The sequence below is a fragment of the Salminus brasiliensis genome, chromosome 17 (genome assembly GCF_030463535.1).
Source record: "Salminus brasiliensis chromosome 17, fSalBra1.hap2, whole genome shotgun sequence".
NCBI classification, from domain to species: Eukaryota; Metazoa; Chordata; class Actinopteri; order Characiformes; family Bryconidae; genus Salminus; species Salminus brasiliensis.
In genome coordinates, this window is record NC_132894.1 from 34,374,084 (window position 1) to 34,396,707 (window position 22,624).

At 43.8% G+C, this 22,624-nt stretch overlaps 1 protein-coding gene across 1 annotated transcript in view; it reads left to right on the plus strand.

Annotated features, from left to right (window-relative positions):
- The window catches only part of adamts17 (ADAM metallopeptidase with thrombospondin type 1 motif, 17), a 119,654-nt gene that overhangs the window by 52,668 nt on the left and 44,362 nt on the right, over positions 1–22,624 (plus strand). Inside the window, exons 8-13 of the mRNA XM_072660045.1 lie at positions 2,884–2,989; positions 6,702–6,842; positions 10,997–11,147; positions 15,690–15,791; positions 17,284–17,429; positions 20,022–20,191. Of these exons, the coding sequence (XP_072516146.1) occupies positions 2,884–2,989; positions 6,702–6,842; positions 10,997–11,147; positions 15,690–15,791; positions 17,284–17,429; positions 20,022–20,191 (816 nt within the window). The remainder of the gene's footprint in view (positions 1–2,883; positions 2,990–6,701; positions 6,843–10,996; positions 11,148–15,689; positions 15,792–17,283; positions 17,430–20,021; positions 20,192–22,624) is intronic.

Below are 22,624 nucleotides of genomic sequence, written 5' to 3' on the forward strand. Positions count from 1 at the left end.
AATATGAAGTCAAATTCCAAAAATCGATTCCAAATTGGCTCACGTCAGTCACAGATGGAGCGAAATTCACGCTAGTCCCGAATGAAATCGCTGAAATTGTTGCTTTTTCAACAAAACCATCTGGGGCTGATTTCTTTCTCTTGTCACTGGTTTAATTTATGACGGTCCGGGGCCAAGTGAGGCTTTCTGGGTAATGTCCAGTAACAGACACGAACCAGGTGCGTGAGCAGACACGTTGAAAGGCTATACCCAGTGATGCGACAGCCCTTTAAGATGTCATTGCTGTCGGCCCACTGCGAGATTGATGGGGTTTTAAAAGGCTAGGAGTTCCTTCGTAGGTGCCCTGTTACGATAGCAGACGAAAGGGCCTTTCCTCGAAGCTCTCATGGACCGGGCATTCGGCTTATCCTGGTTATGGCTTCTGGCGTTAGCGTCTTCTGGGCAGCTTTGCTAGCAGTCGGGTTCCGCTTGCGATTGTTTGGAGGTAGTCTCAGCAGGATTGGTAGGGGCGGTAAATGAAGTGCTCATTAAGCTCCATACTTAAGTATTCAATATTTTTTGTGCTTGAGTATTGCGAGTAGTTGATTCTAAAATGTACCATTTAAGTATTAAAATGCATAACATTTTATTAAACTTTATTATTTATTAAATTATTTATGTAGGCTTTTCACAGCAGCTTTACAGAGATCCGGGTTCGAGCCCCTTTTGAGCAAGCTAGAGGCAACAGTGGCAAGGAAAACCTCCCTCGGGTCGAGAGAAGAAACCTTGAGAGGAACCAATCAAAACAGTCTATATATATATATAGCTTCTTTTGGCACCATGCTGCCTAATGCCAGGTGTGGGCTAGAGGGGTATAATAATAAAGCCCCCCAGCATTGAGGAGCTGTGGAGCAGTGGAAGAAGAACTGTGTTCTCTGGAATGATGGATGGTGGTGGAGCTCCATCCAGTTCTTCTGGGATATTGAGTTAGGGAGTTGGGGATGATGAGGTGAGCATCCTGACCTCACTAAAACTCTTGTTGCTGAATGCAATGAAATCCTCACAGCAATGCACCTCCTCCAAAATCTAGTGGAAAGTCTTCTTCCCTGGACAGTAGTGTTAGTTTCTTTTCTTCTATAGGCTTTATTTATATAGGCTCCAAGCCTCTTTTGAGCAAGCTAGAGGCAACAGTGGCAAGGAGAACCTCCCTCGGGTCGAGAGGAAGAACCCTTGAGAGGAACCAATCAAAGCAGTCTTGGGGGGGCATGCAAAACAAAAACCAGTAGATATGGCATGTCAAACACAGCGCTATACTGGATAGTCAGTTCCAGACCATTATGATCGGAGATTTGAACACTATTTTTATTTATTTATTTTTTTTATATATATATATTTATAGCTAGCTACCTAGCCACGGTTCAGGACTACATAACACAATACTTGTACTTTTACTTTCGGTACTTAAGTACAGTAGTGAAGTACTTCTACTTCGTTTTTATACATCTCTGCCTTGCTGTTAGCACGATTTAGCTCTGGCGCTAATTAACACCCTCTGTTTTGATAACATTAGGCTCTAAACTCTACTACTTGCCGGCCTGGTTTTAAAGGAGTCGTTTGCCAAATAAGCTGATTAAAGAGATTGATCACTGAGCCCAGATACAGTCAATCAGTCGAGACATGTTTGATATCTGAGGTGTGCTTCTTTAGTTTTCGATGGGAGATGCTAGGCTAACGTTGCTAACCAACATCGGATTTGGGCTGTCACCAATCAAAGCAGTGGATGTCGCAACTGGTTTAAAATAAGAGTATAAACATAGTAAAAAATAAAGTAGTGTCATGGATAAGATGGGAGACAGCTATTGAACACCAATCAGCCATAACATTAATACCACCATTACCCTGATATCATGTAGGTTCCTGGTAACGGACGTGTTGAGGCATGGGCTTCACAAGACGTCTGAAGGGTGGGGCCTCCATGACCATCAGTGAGCCTTGGCTGCCCATGACCCTAGGTTGTCCTTCTTCGGAGCACTTTTGGTAGGTGCACTGACCGCTGCATACCAGGACCACCCCGCAAGACCTGTTTGTTGCGGATGTTTTGGAGATGTCCTGACCCTCCAGTCATTGTCTAGAACATCACAGTTTGGTTCTGAGTGTCTCAGATTCTTACGCTTGTCTGTTTTTCTGCTTCAACATCTTCATCACCTTCAAGAAGTGGTGTTAATGTTGTGGCTGATCGGTGTGTATTTACAGTACACTGTGGGAAACTGTAATGCCGTCATATCTCACTGGAAGTCATATTTGGCACGAACTGCACGATGATTCAAAGTGGCAAACTGCACTTTTGCCCCCGTACTATCATCTGCCATTGCTTCACATAATTTACTGCCCTTTAAATCACGCCCAGGACAGCATTATTAAGGGGTTAGGCAGGTTCATGGCGGGAGATGCACTGGCATGTCTGTGCTTTCCTCCGGAGAACTGCTTGCTTGCGTAGCCTCGCTCCTGCACTGCAGCTACCCAGGCTGGAGAATCACACCAGTGTAATTGCAATAGAAATGGGGTCAATATTCCAAACCTCCCAGGCATGAGGAGGCCAAGGAACCGAAAACTCTCAACTCTCAAAAAGCAAGCGCGAAGTTAGCAGACCTGCGCTGAAGCGTCCTTGAAGCTGCCTCGTTTCGTGTAATCAATATAAAGAACTTTTTTTTTGTTCATTATTTTCTAGAGACGAAAAACAGGCCCAGAGAAAACATCTGGCCAGGAGATAGACTGAAGGAAGAAATAGGTTCATGGGTTGGATTTGACGAATTGCAAGGCCGTATAAAGCTGGAGAAGTGTCAGGTCTGTGGTGAAACCGTGCTTTCCCCTCCCTCACTCTGGTGGGATTTGGTTTCTACACAGGCATCGCCTACCTGGGAGGCACGTGCAGCACCAAGAGGAAATGTGTGCTGGCGGAGGACAACGGACTCAACCTGGCCTTCACCATCGCCCATGAGCTTGGGCACAAGTGAGTCAAGATAACACACTGTCCTAGTTATACACTAATTTTCCTTTCGGACATATATAATAGATATATGTATTTCTACACTAAAAGGACAAAAGTATTGGGACACTTGCACACTGTGCAAACATGAGCTTGTATGACCTCCCATTCTGAAACCTAAAGGCATTAATAGGAACTGGTTCCTCTTTGCTTTCCAAAGCAGGTCTGGAGGTCTGCACTATGCTCCGAGCTCGGCACTCACAGCTGATACCCCTCACAGCTGATGGAGGAAGGAGGTCTGATCTAGAAGGGAAGTGTAGTTGTTGGTGCAGCGGTGTCTCCTATTACATACAGAACCACGCTGGAGTTCAGTGAGCACTTCAGAACCTCCCGTTCTTTCACTAATGTATGTAAGACAGGCTGACTGCATGGCTAGGGGCTTGATTTTATACCCCTGCGGCCTGCATGGGACTGAATCAAAGAGGTGTGTCCCAAAACGTACAGTGTATCCATATAGTGTATTAGCCCCACGTCCAAGCGAGCTCCATCTCTGGGTAGGTCTAACTTTTTCCCACAACCGCTGCGGCGTCTCATTATTCTCACTGGCTCCTCCTTAGACAGGCCAGCACGGGGCAGCCAACATCAAATTTACCTGGAAATACAGCCAAAGCTATATTAGCGCTAGCGCAGGCTTTGTGGCCGAGCCAGCTTTAGAGTTGCAGAGTTATCGCGGCGTGCGCTCCAGTGCCGGCCAGCAGGGTGGTGAGGGCCTAGCGAGGGAGCTTTAAAGGCTGGCAGCAGCGAATTGGCCCACGCCGCGTCCGACTGGTGCCGAAACCGAGGGTGCACTTGTGTAGCGGTGCCATGGCGCTAACACACACACACACACACACACACACACACATCTTGTCATCTGTGTTTCCCTCTCTCTCTCTTACACACACATACACACACACACAGGCCTCCATTGTGCTCACTCTGTAAAACACCTATTAAAGTGGGAATATTGGGGGTTTTAAATGGGCCGGTGTTTGTGTAATGCTAAAGCTGTAATCCGGTGTGCTACGGGGTTTGTGTTTTAGGGAAGGCTAAATTTGTCGACTTGACATTTACACGCTCGAGCACGCGTTTACAAGCGGCACGATTTGGCATCTGCGACGCTCTTCGAGACAACTGAAATACGACAGAGGCCCTGGTTGTCTTTAGGCAGTCTGGTGGAACTCATTGTCTGATCACTGTCTGATTATCTGAAGCTCCTTCAGCGGGTGCAGTCAGCTGTTGCTATTAAACGCAGGTCGGCCTTTTGCTTCTGCATGGTAGAGTAGGCAGGTTTTATTACTGTCTCTGATTTACATTTCATTACACAGCCATTTGTCTCGCATGAGCAAGATTTCTGATCCATTAAGCTCTCATTTGTTTTGAGGAGCTGCTGAAAAAAACAAAAACAGGCAATCAGGGTTGGAGATCATAAAAGTCTAATCTCTCAGCATTGCCAGTAAGCCAGATGTGGAATTGGGCCGCGATGAGGAACCAGCTACAAATAAAAGCGCTGAAGTTACGCAAACTCCATTTCCTTGCTTCAGTGGTTGGGTCCGCCTCTTCAGTTCGGCCTGGCCTCTGTGATCCGTTAGGATCTGATCTACTTTCTAATGTGATCGTTAGTCGATATGAAGTACGGTGAGGGCAGAGAGCGCTAGCTGTGAAAGTGCAGGGGGTTAGAATGTCTGGATGTTGTAATAACTCTAATACCAATGAAAACGAATGGACAAAAGTATACGGACACCTGCTCATTTGTTGTTTCGTCATAAAAAAAAAAACGTGATCCTGCTCCTTGTTGGAGTAACTGTCTCTACTGTCCGGGGAAGAAGGCTTTCTACTAGATTTTGGGGGAGGAGGAGGATTGCTGTGAGGATTTGATCTAACGTTCCTCCTGTCTCGTCTTTACTGTTGAAATTGGCCTGGTTCCTGGTTCTGGTTCTGACGCTCTTTTCTTCTTTGGTACTAAACCAGCTCTGAACCGTGCATTCAGAACCGAGGAGGAGGCTAATGCTGATGCTAACGCTAATGCTAATGCTAATGCACACACACACTAAGTAATCTGACTGCAGAGTTGTAAAGGAGCTATGAGCTGAATGGTCTGGTAGGTCCGTCAGACTGGTCTGTAAGATATTAAACACTTTAGAATTTTTTAGATCAGATTAGAATTAGAATTCAGTCTGATTTTAGAAACTGCTGCTAAAATAGTGGATTAGCATGTTTTACCAAAGATACAGAGATTGGATCGGATCGGATCAGATCAGTATCGGCCGATAGTCCGATAGCATTACGAGACTTAGATCAGATTGGGCAGTAAAAAACCTTGATCGGATGCTTTGTAGCACCTTTACTTTTCTAGGTTCCTCTACTAATCTAGGTTCAGTAATCCCTGAAGCAGATCACTTTGTCGTGTCTGATGGAGCTGGGTGCTTTATGAACCTGTTGTTACTCTAGCAGTGAAATTCACGTGTGTGTGTGTATGTGTGTGTGGTGTGTGTTAACAAGCCTATTCTTTTTAATTTGCTTGGGATCATCACACACATTTGGCCTCATGCCTCATGAGAAGCCACCTCTGCCCCAGTCATTCCATCACAGCCCCTACGTACAGACAGCTGATGAAGATTTGAGCTTATTGAGGGAACCATCAGGCTTCTGCTAAAGCACTGAAGACCTGCTTTTGTCTTCTGGAAAGGCCTCACCACGCGATTTCTCTGATCTCTCCTGCCCTCGCTGAGAGTCCTCTGCCTTTTATTGCTTTTATTTGAGTCAGGGAAGAAAGAGACGCGCCCTGGAAATCCACCCGCCACGTTCTTTATTAGTTCCTGCGCTTCGGTGCCGCTAGTTCGTTTCTCGGTTGTTGTTTTTAATTTGGAAATGTAGGTCAGGGCTTGAGAGGAAAACGGCTGTTTCTGCTTGCCCTGCCTCACATTCCCCTTCTGTTTCTGTACAGATCAGCCCTCTAGCAGCACTTCAGGACTGCTGTGCTTTCGGTGCTACGAATCATTGTTATGGTGCTCGCTAAAGGCTGGGCGGTACATGGGCAAAAGTTTGTGGACACCCCTTCTAATCAATGCATTCAGCTACTTTAAGCTGCATCCGACGCTGACATAGATACGCAAACACACTCACAGAGCTCGTCTAGTCCCTGTAGAGAAGTACTGATAATAGAATAGGATATCATTATGAACCGATTGGCACCATGCCATGTCTAATGCCAGGCGTGGGCTAGAGGGGTATAAAGCCCCCCAGCATTGAGCTGTGGAGCAGTGGAATGATGGATGGTGGAGCTCCATCCCAATACTTTTGAGGTGAGTTGGGGAGTTGGATATGATGAGGTAGGATGACCTCATTAATGTTGTCGTCAAAAATCTAGCAGAAAGCCTTGGAGTAGAAACAATTGCAGGATAATAAATGGGCAATAAATGAACAAGTGTCCCAATACTTTTGCCCATATTGTGTATGTTTAAATATGTTAAAGACAAAGGCTTTCATGGGTTGTCCTTATTTTTGTATGTAACACTCCTCATTACTTTCATGTGAGTGGGCGGGGCTAAACTGCTGTAGACTGAAATACAGCAAAAAAAAAAAAGGTACTGACCTCACGGGCTGACGTCCAATCAGCTTCTTCTTACCATGGTGAAATGTTGAATGACCCATGCTTGAATGTTTTCGAAACTAACGCTGTCTTCCTCTGTTTCAGCATGGGCATGAGCCACGACGATGACCACGCCACCTGCACTGGTCACTCCCACATTATGTCAGGGGAGTGGGTCAAAGGTCGTAACCCTAGCGACCTATCCTGGTCCACCTGCAGCCGTGACGACCTGGAAAACTTCCTCAGGTGAGGAATTGTCGCTTTCGCTGTGGTTTCAGCTTCGGGGTTTAGCCAGGGAGGCCTTTCCAGGGAACTTCGCCTACCTTAGCAAAGTTAACAAACCTAGTGTGACCAAGTCCAATCATAATCTGATTGCAATCCAAATGTAATCTAATCATAATCCTATTAAAATCTGATCACAATTGTAGTCCAGTTGTTATCCAATCGCAATTGAATTGTGGTCTCTGATTGGAGTACAATCAGAATCAGATCGAAATCCAATCACAATCCAATTGTTATCCAATCGCAGTCAAATTGTGATCTTGTTGTTATCCGATCACAATCCACTCATAATCTGATCGTAATCTGCTTCTAGTCCAATTATTATCTGATTGCAATGCAGTCATAATCAGATCAAAATCCAGTCATAATGCAGTCTGAATCAGATATAATCAAATCACAATCCGATTACAATCCAATCATAAACTGATTGCAATCCAAATGTAATCTGAGCATAATCCAATCATGATCTGACTTTGATCACAATCCATTTAGAATATGATCACAATCCAATCATAATCCAACCATAGTCCCATTGTTATCCAATCGCAATCAAATTGTGATGTTGTTGTTATCCAATCACAATCCACTCTGAATAATCTGATCGCAATCTAGTCGTAATCGGATTGTAATCCATTCATCACAATCCGATCACAATCCACTCATAATCTGATCACAATCCGATCACAATCCACTCATAATCCAATCACAGTCTGATTACAGTGTGTCATGGCTGTATTACTGCCTGACCTGCATTACTGCATTACTCTAATCATAAGGCAGTCATGAACTCAGACTCTCTGGGGCTCACCTCAGATTAGACGAGCAGTGGTGATAGATCAAACATTTCAAGTTCAGCTACGTAGTTTCTGTTTTTCTGATCATTTCTCACACAATCTAAGCTCTACAAGGCATTCAACATCTTTAACACACCCCCCCCCCCGCATCGCCAAAGCAAACCAGAAGCACACACACACACACACACACACACACACACACACACACCAACACACACAGAGAGCCAGCCACCATAGTCTTACTCTGCTTGAGAGGGCTTTGCTCCAGTGGCTGCTTTAAATGTAACACAGCATTATAATAGTGGAAAATCAGACTCAGTGTGTGTGTGTGTGTGTGTAAATGTGTGTGTGTGTGTGAGAAAGCTTGCATTTTTCCAGTTTCTGCCTTTCTTTACAGGCCCATTTTCTACTGCACCTCTCAAGTATAATCACATTGCATGTCTGGAGGTTCTTAGTGCCTCACTGATAAGAAATACACTCATATGCAGCTTACTTTAGCATTAATGTGGAAAATCAGACGCTATTGAGCTAAATATCAGATGTATAGTGCTGCAAAAAAGGTACAAGCCTTGATTTCCTGCATTTTTGCATGTTTTTCAAAATAAATGCTTTCAGATTCTCAAACAAAATGTAATATAAGTCAATGAGAACATGGGGAAACATTAAGCAGTGTTTAAATACTCATTAGGAACTGCATGCTTCCTGTAACTGGAGATCAGTCTGATCCAGTCAGAACAATTCTGGCAGATGCTTAAAGGATCTCAGTGGGGTTCAGGTCAAGACTAGGCCACACCAGAACCCCCTTTCTTCGTAGATGTTCAGAGGTGGACTTGCTCTTGCTTTTGTGCTTCGGGTCATTGTCCTGTTGCATAACCCAACTGATGTCAGTTCACAGGCTGATGATCGAGCAATGTTGTTGTATGTTGCCCCAGCCACAAAGCAGCAAAGCATTTTTCAAACAGTGAAAACAGTGTTTGCCAGTTTGGAGGATGTTCATAGTGTGGGATGTATGTTCATTTTTATTGTAAGCTAGAAATACTCAACATTGCCTTTCGAGACCCACACTGTCTCAGCTGTGATTACAGCCTCCTTACTCACAGTCTTACACTGAAAATGTCAGCAGTCTCCACCAGATTGTTTGTGGCGTGTGGTGATTTAGGCATGCAGTCCTGCACTACTTCTTGATTTCAGAAGAAGCAATGAAGAAGCAGGTGTCCCAATACTTTTGTCCATTGCATGTATCAGTAGCGGTCTGCCGAGGTGCTGTAAGCTGTTGTTAGTGTGCAGCAGATACCAGACATTCTCTGGAATCCTCTGTGCTGTTCTCGAACGGCGGATTTGCACAGATATGTGTCAGGTGCTTATCAAAACATCTCCCCTTGGCTGTGCTTGAAAGCCCCCCGAGAGCAGGGAAGTGCTGCAGTATGTGTTGGAGAAGTCTCTGCTCGGCCTAGTTTTCAACCCGGGCCCAGGAAGAGGGGTCACAGGGGGCATTTTCTCCTGCGGGGAAATAAATATTTTGTGGGAATTTGCTGGAGAGAAGTACTCTGAGTTTTGGAAAATGAAAGAACAAGTGTGTGTGTGTGTGTGTGTGTGTGTGTGTGTGTGTGTGTGTGTGTGTTTGTTTCTCTATTGTTGGCTTTCAGTGAGCCGGTCTTAACTCAGTCTTTAAGCCCTAATCCTGCGTTCAGGTTACCAGGCAGCAGAGCAACAGGCGAGCAGGCATTTTCTTATGGAAGTAGGTGATCTGCTGAAGCATGTGCAGATATGGTATATACGGATATGTCCAAAAGTATTTGGACATTAACACTATGTTTGTAGGTTTGCCTCTGTACACCACCTCAATGGATTTGTGTTGATTTGTTTAGGGATTACAGCCATTTTTACACAGTCCCTCTTATATCACAGGTTCAAAAGTAATTGGACAAACTAAATATAAATATAATGATTATTTAAAATATGGACTTAAATTCAAGTCTAATGAGGTATTGAAGTCTGGAACTTCAATAATGAAAATCATTATTCTGTCAATCTTTCACGTCCGACACCAGTCCAGTATCACCAGTTTGATGGTGGTCCACTCACAGTCCAATCATATGGTGATTGCAATCTAATTGTAATCTGATCACAATTAACTCATAATCTGATTGCAATCAATTCACAATCTGATCACAATTAGCTCATAATCTGATTGCAATTCAAATGTAATCTGATCATAATCCAATCATAATCTAATCTCAATCCAATCATAGTCATAGTTTTTATCTAATCACAATCAAATTGTTATTGTGTCAATATCTGATTACAATACACTTATAATCTGATTGCAATCAAATGTAATTTGATCAAAATCCAAGCATAATCTAATCTCGATCCAATCATAGTCATAGTTTTTATCCAGTCACAATCACATTGTTATTGTGTCAATGTCTGATCACAATTAATTTACAATCTGATTACAATCAACTCATAATATGATTGCAATCAAATGTAATCTGATCACAATCCAAGCATAGTCATAGTTTTTATCCAGTCACAATCATATTGTTATTGTGTCAATATCTGATTACAATCCACTCATAATCTGATTCCAATCCCAAAAATGGCTTTGCCAGGTCTCTTCTGCAGGTCATATCTGTCAGCTGCTGCTTGTTGTGGGTTTTTCTGCCTCAGTTCTTTTGTCTTTAGTAAACTTAAAAGCTGCTCAGTTGGACTGAGATCAAATTACTGAGCATTCCTTTTCTTTCCCTTAAGAAGGGTGGCAGGACTCAGAGTGTCTCAGCAGTCTAATGCATAGCACTATGGCCCAGGGGTTGTACGTTTGAATCCCGAGCTATGGAGCTTTACCATCAGCAGCCAGAGTCTGAGAGAGCACAATTAGCTCCGGGTGGGTAGATGGCGCTGTCTCCCCACATCACTCTTAAAGTGAAGTTGGCTGGCACAGCCGTCTATTATCGACAGCAGTTAGAAAAGAGGCGGTGGCTGACTTTGCATGTATCTGAGGAGAGTCCTAGGGAGCGTTGCTAGTGCTGGGGGAGCTACGAACGGGTGGGTTAATTGGCTTCTTGGAACTGAATTTTGCTTGGCTTATCGATGAGTTTTCTGAACCTGGCCCAGTATGTCCAGAAATCGCTGCTGTTCATCACGTATGATCTTGCTGACCTGACTAATGACCCTTTACACTTCATTATTTTCTGTTCGACCGAGAGGGTTCTAGCTGATATGAGTCAGACGTGAGACTAATGATCAGGTGGGTGGTTGCTGTTTTTTAAGCTCTTCAGCTTCCTGATGAAGTGTTTTCCTCTCTGTCCTGCTGTCCGACAGGTCAAAGGCCAGTGCTTGCCTGCTGCACACGGACCCTCGGAGCCGCTACCGGGTGCGTTTGCCTGCCAAGCTGCCTGGCATGCACTACAGCGCTGATGAACAGTGTCAAATTCTGTTTGGCACCAACGCCACCTTCTGCACCGACATGGAGGTGGGGGCCTTTATTTGAATCTTTTAGGCTTTTTAACCCTTTAAAGCCTATTGCAATTCTTTAAAACTGTGTTTTTTTACCTTCTGAATAATTACTATTTTTAAAAAGAAATTAAATAAACATTTGCATATATGACTTTTATTTTGTATAATATTTAATACCAGATATTTTAAGGAATTTATTGCTTACAGCAGTTTTTTTTTAAAGAAACAGAAACAGATATGGAACACCAATATATGTTTAACACCACTATGTAATTAATTTATATTTCTAATAATATTTTTTAATAAATTAAAAATATATATATAATAATTAATGTATTAAATAATTTAATTTATTCTATATTGTTGCTGTCATTTAGATATTTTTATTACTTAATTTAATTTAATTTATTTTATTTTGTTTTCTAGATTAAAAATATATATGTATTATTAATTTAATAATAATTTAATTTAAAAACTTAAAAATATTTGATACACTTGACTTTAAGAGCAGGACTAGGCAACAGGGGAGTTCAGCACAGCTTGCTTATTTTTCTCCTCTAACAGACCTACTAAACTGACAATTCGCAGGTGAGCTGAATCAGGTGTGCTTGAGCAGGAAAAGCACAAAACTCTGCATGAATTCGGCCCTCCATGACCGGAGTCGCCCACCTCTGCTTTACAGGGTTAACAGCTTGGACTCCATAAACGATAGCCTGGTCATTAAGCTGCACTTTAATGTTGGCTTTGGGTTTGTTTTGGCTTTGCTTGTTTAAAGCACAATTCAGGGACCCGACTGTGGGAAAATCAATGTGTTTGAGCTGTGCTAATTGCTCCGAATTTGGATACACTGGAGGCTTTCAGCCAATTACTGCTCTATGGCCAATTTCACATCTGTAAGCAAATGCTTCACCCTGGCCAGTTCCATCAGTTCTCTGCCAAATTTAGCGCAGCGGCTCAGTCAGTCAGTCAGTCAGTCAGTCAGTCAGTCAGCCGGCCATCTAACAGACAGGCTGTGGAGTGGTGTTGAAGGGGTCCTCGTCCTCTGCCGTTGTGGACAACTCTTTTCATAGCTTGAGCCAAAGCACCCAGGTTCTTAAAGCGGTCAAACTCATGAACCGCCCTCCGGAGCCACTGCTTGTTAAACCTGTCTGTGAACTTTTCCTCTAGATTATTCATGAGCGGCAAAAACCTTTAGAAAATATGACCCCGTAATTGTCTCAGGAAGGTGTTTATGTGGTTTTAGCAGGATTAGAATTTCAAAGGAGGTTCCTTGCCGCCCGTGCTAACGTGCCGTAACACCGTTCCTCGCCTCAACAACACTTTCCATTCCTGTTCCCACCTTCTTCACATGTAACCTAATCCTTAATGACATCCCACATGGACTTTGGGTCGCCATGGTGACAGGCAGTATACATTAGCAGGCATGGCAGGTGGTGACAAGCCTACAGCCTGTAGGCTTGGAGACTTTGGAGCGTTTAGCCTTTAGCTGTAAGCTGTAGATCTATTTTGATGGAAGTCGCAGAGGGGGGAGTGGGGTTCTTCACCACAAATTAGGACCCGGTTGTTGGAAACCTTTTATTTTACCAGTTTAATCTTGTCTACTTAATACTTCTCCACATTTTCTAGAATATGGATGATCCTACTGTAAACACACCAGTTTCCCATTTTCTCCCCAATTTGGATCGCCCATAGATATTCTCCCCCATCACATGCAGTGCTCCTGACAACGTCACCAGCCAACCAGTGCACTCGGAGGAAGGCACCGTGTACCCGGCCAGCATTGCACTGTAGTGATGTAGGGAGAGCAAAGCCAACAGATGTTTACGTTTTGATTGGAAGTCAAAAGCAAATATCGGTCAAAAACAACGGTGGGTTGACGTCAAGCTCCAAAGTTGGACAGATGTATAGACGTTGGGTTAACGTTAAGCTCCAGTGTTGTACAGACCAGACGTTGAATTTTCTAAATCAGTTACAAATCTGTCAAAAACCAACAGAGTGGTGACGTCCAGGTCCAATGTTGAATAGATGTTACATTTTGATTGGAAGTCAAAATCTATTATATCTGTCAAAAACAACGTTGGGATGACATCAAGCTCCAGCATTGTATAGACGTTACATTTAGATTCAAAGTCAAAATCTCATATATCTGTCCAAAGGAACGTTAGGTTGACGTCAAGCTCCAACATTGGACAGATGTTACATTTTGGAAATCAAAGTCATGGATGCGTCACAAACCAACTCAGTCAATGGGTTAACATCAAGCTCCAACGTTGAATAGATGTTCAATTTTGATTGGAAGTCAAAATCTCATATATCTGTCCAAAAGAACGTTAGGTTGATGTCAAGCTTCAACGTTGGACAGACGTTGCACTATATACACTACATGGACAAAAGTATTGGGACACGCCTCCTAATCATTGAATAGGTGTTTGATTCAGTTCCATACAGGCCACATGCATCAGCGAAAGAATGGGAGGTTCTGAAGAGCTCACTGAACTCCAGCGTGGTTCTGTATGTAATAGGAGACACCGCTGCACCAACAACTACAAGTCAGCTGGTGAAATTTAGACCTTCCCTCCTAGATCTTCCTCCATCAGCTGTGAGTGGTGTTATTATTGAACAGTGGAAGAGTTTAGGAGGAACAGCTCACAGAGAGCAGCTCAGCGTCCACCGAGTGTCTGTCAGACCACGTAAAGTTACAGAGCGGGGTCAGGGCCGAGTGCTGAGCTCAGAGCAGAGTGCAGAAAAGCCTCCAACTGACTCAGTAACTGCAGCAGAGCTCCAGACCTGCTGCTGCTGGTAGAGCTGAGAGCAAAAGGGGAGCAGCTTCATATTAATAAAGCCTTTATGTACATTTTGAGGGTGTAAATATAATGCGTTTTCCAGCTCTGTTTGAGGCTCACGGTTTGTCACTTCCATGTACCGAACTCTCATTATTCTACTATAACAAGATAACTCATAGTAGACAGTTCTAGTTCAGCAGCACTCTTACCTTGGGCTGTTGGGATGCTCGTAGCCAAAGGCCTGTTTTTCACTTCTCTCATTTCTTTCCCTCTTTCATCTTCCGACTGTCCGGAGGAAGAGTGCGGGACGTAAATCTCCCGTTCTGTCCTGCTGACAGCTTTATGGAGCTGGAGGAGTGCATAGTCAGAGAAATGTACTCTTATCTCCTCTATCTGCTTTCCTCTGCTGTCAGTGTTAGCATAGCTTAGCTCTGTGTGTAAAGCCTCTGCTTCCTTTGGGCACTGTAGGCACTGTGGCTCCTGGTGGAGGCCATAAAACAGGGCTTATCTACTGTTACCCTCCTTTTTTGCCCCAGAGGGAGGTCCGGTAAGCTCCTTCGAGCTGGCGCTGTGGGCTTGATCACGGAGCTTCCAGTGAAGGTGAAGTAATCAGCACCATGCGTACAGCGCAGCTCGTCTCGTTTGCTGGCAGAGAAAAACTAAAGGCCTGGGCTGCTGGAGAGATGTTCAGATGGTGCTTCAGGGGAGGAACACAGTGGGGTGACATCCAGCTCCAACGTTGGACAGATGTTAAATTTTGATTGGAAGTCAAAATCTCTTATATATGTCAAAAACAACATTGGGTTGATGCCAAGCTCCAACGTTGGACAGACGTTGAATTTTGATTGCAAATCAAAGTCACATATCCGTCAAAAAACAAATCAGTTGTCAGTGGGTTGACGTCCAGCTCCAACGTTGGACAGACGTTTAATTTTGATTGGAGATTAAAATCTATTATATCTGTCAAAAACAACGTTGGGTTGACGCCAAGCTCCAACGTTGGACAGACGTTGAATTTTGATTGAAGTCAAAGGTACATATCTGTCAAAAACAACATTGGGTTGACATCAAGCTCCAATGTTGGACAGACGTTGAATTTTGATTTGAAGTCAAAATCTCTTATATCTGTCAAAAACAACGTTGGGTTGACGTTAAGCTCCGACATTAGACAGACTTTGAAATTTGTTTGGAAATTAAAGTCCATATCCATCAAATACCAAAATTGGGTTGACCTCAAACCCGAATGTTGTATAGACATGCAATTCTGGGAACTTAACACCATGACTTTAATGCAAACAGCATATAAACATTTTGTGGACATTAACATTATGAGGTTTAGCAGGTGTTGGATTTTGGTCTCCATACCTTATAACTACACGTTGGTGTTTGACGACAATATGAAGCTGGCATGTGACATTAGGAAGATGTTGGATTTGAATGACCTGACATCACAATTAGAAAACCCACAAAATATGAGTGTCAGCTGTCGTCACTATTCTATTTCAGATGAAGGTTGGAATTAGACATTGCCCTGACATTGATATTTGGTCACCTGTCATCACAACCTACATTCAACCAGGTAACCAGGTACTTGATGTCAAGCTCCAACATTGGACAGACGTTGACTTTTGATAGGAAGTCAAAATCTCTTGTATCTGTCCAAAAGAACGTTGGGTTGACGTCAAGCTAAAGCAGATAACAATGTCTATAGATGTTGATGACCAGCAGGAAGGCTAAGTTAGGCTAGGCTAATCAAGGATGTTTTGCTGTTCCAGCACCTGATGTGTGCAGGACTGTGGTGTCTGGTGGAAGGGGACACCTCCTGCAAGACCAAACTGGACCCACCTCTGGACGGCACAGAATGCGGCGCTGACAAGGTAACAAGCCAGACCATCTGTCCATCTTTCTGGTCCATGGTCCACCAACAGTGTTCTTCACAGTGACTTAAGTTGTTATCCAATATTTTTGGGATGAGTTGGGGATGATGATGAGGTGGGGTGGTGATCGTCAATCAACATCCTGACCTCACTCCTGCTCTTGTCGTTGAATGCAAACAAATCCTCACAGCAATGCTGTGCTCCAGTATCCAGTAGAAAGCCTTCTTCTTCTCTGGACAGTAGAGACAGTTACTCCAACAAAAGCATGGTCGACTCCTTTTAATTCCCTTGATTCAGAGGTAACAATAAATAAACAGGTGTCCCAATACTTTTGTCAATTGTGTATCCACCTTCTTTATTTGTATGATGTCTTTTTTGGGCCCTAAATCCACCAGCATTGGCACCCCGGATCCGAGCAAATAATCCTGTATGCACAGGCTGTGAATGACAGCCAATAGGGACCAAGTGTCATTAGTGAAATTAGACTGTAATGAATGTCCCCTCAGGCCTTCAATAATTATTAGCCACATTAACGTCTTGACCTGTGCTGCATTATTATGACCATTACTAGCCACATTAACATTTTAACCCGGACCACATGTATTATTATCCATGTTAACATTTTGACATCAGGCTTTTAAACCCCCACCCCAGCAAAATACATATTTTTAACCCTTTCATATAATACATATTCATCTGCACTCATAACTCTCATGCAGGTGCAGCTTAAGTAGGCAGTGAATAATGGACACTATGGGCCATACATATTAATGCAGAAAAAAGACCACAGCAGTGTCCCCACTGACCTTTAGTCATGATTGGGGTAGGGTATGGTATGGGGTAGTGGAGGCTCAGTGGTTAGAGGGCCGGGCTGTTGATGACAGGGTTGTGGGTTCGATACCCGGGTTCTGCCGCAAGCTGCCACTGTTGGGGCCCTTGAGCAAGGCCCTTTACCCTCTCTGCTCCCCGGGCGCTGGAGTTGGCTGCCCACTGCTCTGGGTGTGTGTGTGCTCACTTCCACAGATGGGTCAAATACGGAGGGCACATTTCCCTGTACATAGTGCAATGACAGATACCTTTAACCTTCCGAAGTCCAAAAGTATTGCTGTCATTTTTGATATCTATCCAATTCCCAGTGCTATTAATATGTAATAACATTACATACGTAATTACATAATTAATAATTTTTACTGTCAATTCACATTCAGTATCAAGAGGCATGAGTCTGCATAATGCATTTTGCAGTTTGTTTTGATTCTAAAACATGGAAAAATGGAAAAATAATCAAATAAAATGTAATTTATTAATAACAAACTTTTCCAGTAATGTACAGTACAGCTTTATTTCATTCAAATCGTAATAAAACATCTCCTCTAAAGTGAAATTCAGTTTCACTAAGAAATAATTATTAATAAATAAAAATACTGCATGTTTTATTTATGTCATTATTGAATGGTGTGTGTGTGTGTGTGTCTGTGTGTGTGTGTGACAGTGGTGCAGAGCTGGAGATTGTGTCAGTAAGACGCCCATACCTCAGCATGTGGACGGAGACTGGAGTCCGTGGAGCCAGTGGAGCATGTGCAGCCGAACCTGTGGCACTGGAGCTCGCTTCCGACAGAGGAAGTGTGACCACCCACCGTAAGTCACGCTCACACACACACACACACACACACACACACACACACATATGTGACCTACCAAAGCTTGTCATGAGTCTGTGTCTTTTATCTTTGGTACTCACTGGCCACTTTATTAGAAACCCCTGAATTGTCCTTTGACTTACTGCCCATTTTATTAGAAACCCCTGAGTTGTCCTTAAACAAACTGGCCACTTTATTAGAAACACCCACCTTGTACTTAAACAAACTGGCCACTTTATTAGAAACTCCTGAATTGTGCTTTCACTCACTGGACAGTTTATTAGAAACCCCTACCTTGTGCTTTCACTCACTGGCCACTTTATTAGAAACCCCCAAATTGTCCTTTCACTCACTGGACAGTTTATTGGAAACTCCTGAATTGTGCTTTCACTCACTGGCCACTTTATTAGAAACCCCCAAATTGTCCTTTCACTCACTGGACAGTTTATTAGAAACCCCTACCTTGTGCTTTCACTCACTGGCCACTTTATTAGAAATCCCCAAATTGTCCTTTCACTCACTGGACAGTTTATTAGAAACCCCTACCTTGTGCTTCCACTCACTGGCCACTTTATTAGAAACCCCCAAATTGTCCTTTCACTCACTGGCCACTTTATTAGAAACTCCTGAATTGTCCTTTCACTCGCTGGCCACTTTATTAGAAACCCCTGAATTGTCCTTCCAGTCACCGGCCACTTTATTAGAAACCCCTGAATTGTCCTTCCAGTCACCGGCCACTTTATTAGAAACCCCTACTTTGTGCTGCCACTGGCTGTTTCCACATCCGGACTCTAGCTCACATATCAGCTCCATGAACTTGCTGAGGTTGTGTGTGTGTGTGTGTGTGTGTGTGTGTGTGTGTGTGTGAAGGTCGTAGACCAGGCCCAATCCTGATACACTCTGAACCTGAGCAACATCCTGCCTTTATATTATTCCTGGCCGGTATTCTCATAGCTGTGCTGACGGTGCTGGAGTTTGAGAGTCTATGCACAATGGCAGTCAGTCTGCTGGAGTGTGTGTGTGTGTGTGTATGTTTGTGTGTGTGTATTTTCCTAGTATGTCTGTGCATGCATGTGTGTGTGTGTGTGTGTGTGTGTGTGTGAGTGTAATCACTTCTTGCGTGTACAGAAAATCCGCTGGACCAGCATTTGTTTCTTGTTTGTGTTGGTCGTGTTCTGCAGCGAGCGGAGTGGACGGGTTTATCGCAGCGGTGTGCGCTCACCAGCTAATCATTCTTTCACACGCCCGTCCAAGCTGGACTGTAAATCTCCAGCCTGCGGTGTTCACAACTGCCTCGAGCGGTGGAGAGACAGAGCGAGAGGGAGGGAGTGATTGGGAAAGCGAGAAAGAAAAATGCTGAAAAAATGTTGTTTCCCATCTTTGAGTCTCAGCTGAGCTTTAGCACCTAAAAGACTGTGAGATCTGCAGAGGCCACTGAGTTCTGAAACACTGATCTTAGAAGAACCACTCAGACTTATGCATGGATAGTGTGTAAGGAGAACATATGATGAGGAGAAAAAAAGTGATAAGAGGAGAAGAGAGGAGAAAAAATGAGGAGAAGAGAAGAAAAGAGAGGAGATTAAAAGAGGAGAAGAGAGGAGAGGAGAGGAGATGAAAAGAGAAGGAAAGGGAAGAAAAGAGGAGAAGAGAAGAAAAGAGAGGAGAGGAGAAGAGAGGAGAGGAGAAGAGAAGAAAAGAGAGGAGAGGAGAAGAGAGGAGAGGAGAAGAGAAGAAAAGAGAGGAGAGGAGAAGAGAAGAAAAGAGGAGAAGAGAAGAGATGAGAAGTAAGGAAAAGAAAATTGAAGAGAGTAGAGGCAAACAGGAGAGAAGAGAAGAGCAGATAGGAGATGAGAAGAGAGGAGAAATAATGAGAAGAAAAGTGAGGAAAAGAGAAGAGAAGAAAAGAAAATAGATGTGAAGAGCAGAGAGGAGATGAGAAGAGATTAGAGTAGAAGAGAGGAGAAGAGAAGTGAGCAGAAAAAGAGAGGAGAGGAGAGGAGAAGAGACGTGAAGAGCAGATAGGAGATGAGAAGAGAGGAGAAATGATGAGAAGAAAAGGGGGAGAAGAGAGGAGAGGATAAGAGATTAGAGTAGAAGAGAAGAGAAGAGAGGAGATGTGAAGAGCAGACAGGAGAGGAGAAGAGATTAGAGTAGAAGTGAGGAGAACTGGGGAGAAGAGAAGAGAAATGCAGAGGAGAGATGGGATGAGACATTAGAGAACAGAGAGAAGAGGAGAGACGTTGGTGGCAGTAATAGATAGTTTGTGTGTGTTTAACCCTGGTTCTGGCCAGGTGGTGACAACTGGGGTGGACAACTTGAGTCCTGGGGGCGGGTTTCTGCTTTTCCTGCTCAGGCACGTCTGATTTAACTCGCCTGTTAATTGCCGGGTATTTAGCAGGTATGCTAAAGCAGGGAAATCCGTAAACTGTGCTGGACACCGGCCCCCATCGCCCACCCCTGCCCTATGCAGACCATGTAGGCTACTGACCTTGGATCAGGTCGTTGATGTTCGTTTTTAGGGACGTCAGATATGAACTGTTGTTCATAGGGTGGGTGTTACAGTGTCTTAATGCTGGTTTTTGTGCTGCAGGCCTGGACCTGGAGGGAAGCACTGTGTGGGGGGCAGTGTGGAGCACAAGGTGTGTGAGGGACCACCATGTGCTAAAGGACTGCCAACCTTCAGAGACCAGCAGTGCCAGTCCCATGAGCGCCACGCTGGCAAGAAGAAGAGCCAGATGTGGACAGCAGTGATCAATGATGGTGAGATGGTGGTGCCTCACACACAGAAACACACACACACAATCACATACTGGCCACTTTATTAGAAACACCTACGTTGTCCTTTCACTCACTGGCCACTTTATTAGAAACACCTACGTTGTCCTTTCACTCATTGGCCACTTTATTAGAAACACCTACCTTGTGCTTCCACTCACTGGCCACTTTATTCAAAACATCTCACTGGCCACTTTATTGGAAACATCTGCCTTGTCCTTCCACTCACTGGCCACTTTATTAGAAACACCAATCTTGTGCTTCCACTCACTGGCCACTTTATTAGAAACACCTACCTTGTGCTTCCACTCACTGGCCACTTTATTAGAAACACCTACCTTGTGCTTCCACTCACTGGCCACTTTATTAGAAACACCTAACTTGTGCTTCTCACTCATTGGCCACTTTATTCGAAACATCTCACTGGTCACTTTATTAGAAACACCAACCTTGTGCTTCCAGTCACTGGCCACTTTATTAGAAACCCCTACCTCTTGCTTCCACTGACTGATGTAGTGGTCAGGGTGTTCTCCTCAGTGGAATTCCCACAGTCAGTGTTACACTCTTGTGGACAATAAAGTACATCACACTCAGTCTCCCTGACTGAACTGTACTGAGTACACACACACACACAAACACACACACACACACCCTGTTCATTACAGTCCCATGTCTGTATTTCACTGTGTGTGTGTGTGTGTTTTGAGTCCCTCCCTCTGTCAAGGGACCCCAACAAATCAGACGTGTCAGACACACGCTACAACTTTCCCCAGCGTTTGCCATTTCACTGCTCGTGACTCGCCAAACAACACAAACATTGCGTCACTCTGGGCAGCGCGCCCCGCGCCGGGGACACCTTCGGTCAGTTTGGAGCTCAGCAGATTTGGTTTGGAAGGTGGACGGCGTTTCTTCAGTGTAGAAACTAGTCCTGATTTATCCACAGAACAGAACCCAGCCCGCTGTTCTGCTTCATCAGAATTCTTCGTCCCGGTTTTCAGTTCAGTGTAGCTCAGAAATGATTCCCAGTGTTTTTCAGGGGCGCGGGAACGAGTTCGGAGTCAGGGGATGAAATATGGATCTCCGTTTTTTAGGTGTTTCTAATAAAGTGGCCAGTGAGCGGAAGCACGAGGTAGGTGTTTCTAATAAAGTGGCCATTATGTGGCAGCATAAGTTAAGTGCTTCTAATAAAGTGGCCAGTGAGAGACAGTACAAGGCAGGTGTTTCTAATAAAGTGGCCATTATGTGGCAGCATAAGTTGCCAGTTATTAAAGTGGCCAGTGAGAGACAGTACAAGGCGGGTGTTTCCAATAAAGTGGCCATTATGTGGCAGCATAAGTTAAGTGTTTCTAATAAAGTGGCCAGTTAGAGACAGTACAAGGCAGGTGTTTCTAATAAAGTGGCCATTATGTGGCAGCATAAGTTAAGTGTTTCTAATAAAGTGGCCAGTTAGAGACAGTACAAGGCGGGTGTTTCTAATAAAGTGGCCATTATGTGGCAGCATAAGTTAAGTGTTTCTAATAAAGTGGCCAGTTAGAGACAGTACAAGGCAGGTGTTTCTAATAAAGTGGCCATTATGTGGCAGCATAAGTTAAGTGCTTCTAATAAAGTGGCCAGTGAGAGACAGTACAAGGCAGGTGTTTCTAATAAAGTGGCCATTATGTGGCAGCATAAGTTGCCAGTTATTAAAGTGGCCAGTGAGAGACAGTACAAGGCGGGTGTTTCCAATAAAGTGGCCATTATGTGGCAGCATAAGTTAAGTGTTTCTAATAAAGTGGCCAGTTAGAGACAGTACAAGGCAGGTGTTTCTAATAAAGTGGCCATTATGTGGCAGCATAAGTTAAGTGTTTCTAATAAAGTGGCCAGTTAGAGACAGTACAAGGCGGGTGTTTCCAATAAAGTGGCCATTATGTGGCAGCATAAGTTAAGTGTTTCTAATAAAGTGGCCAGTTAGAGACAGTACAAGGCAGGTGTTTCTAATAAAGTGGCCATTATGTGGCAGCATAAGTTAAGTGTTTCTAATAAAGTGGCCAGTTAGAGACAGTACAAGGCGGGTGTTTCTAATAAAGTGGCCATTATGTGGCAGCATAAGTTAAGTGTATTATGGTGTAGTATTCTAGGCGGTGTGTTTAAAAAGTAAGTGACTGAGAGTTTCAGTGCTTCAAAGGGTGTAAATATATACTGTCACTCAATAACCCTGTATCTCCATTTTATTCTTCATGATGAATGGACAAATAAAAATGCTCCAAAATGACTTATATTTTTGCATTAGCTTCCATTAAATATTAAGGTTTTTTTCAGCTATAAGGTTGTGCTGTGTTGGAGATACAAGGTTTTTGTGTGACAGTGAAGATTTGCCTTTGGTTCTCTGGACCGGTCAGAAATGGACTTCCTGACCGGAGCAGAATACACATGTTTATT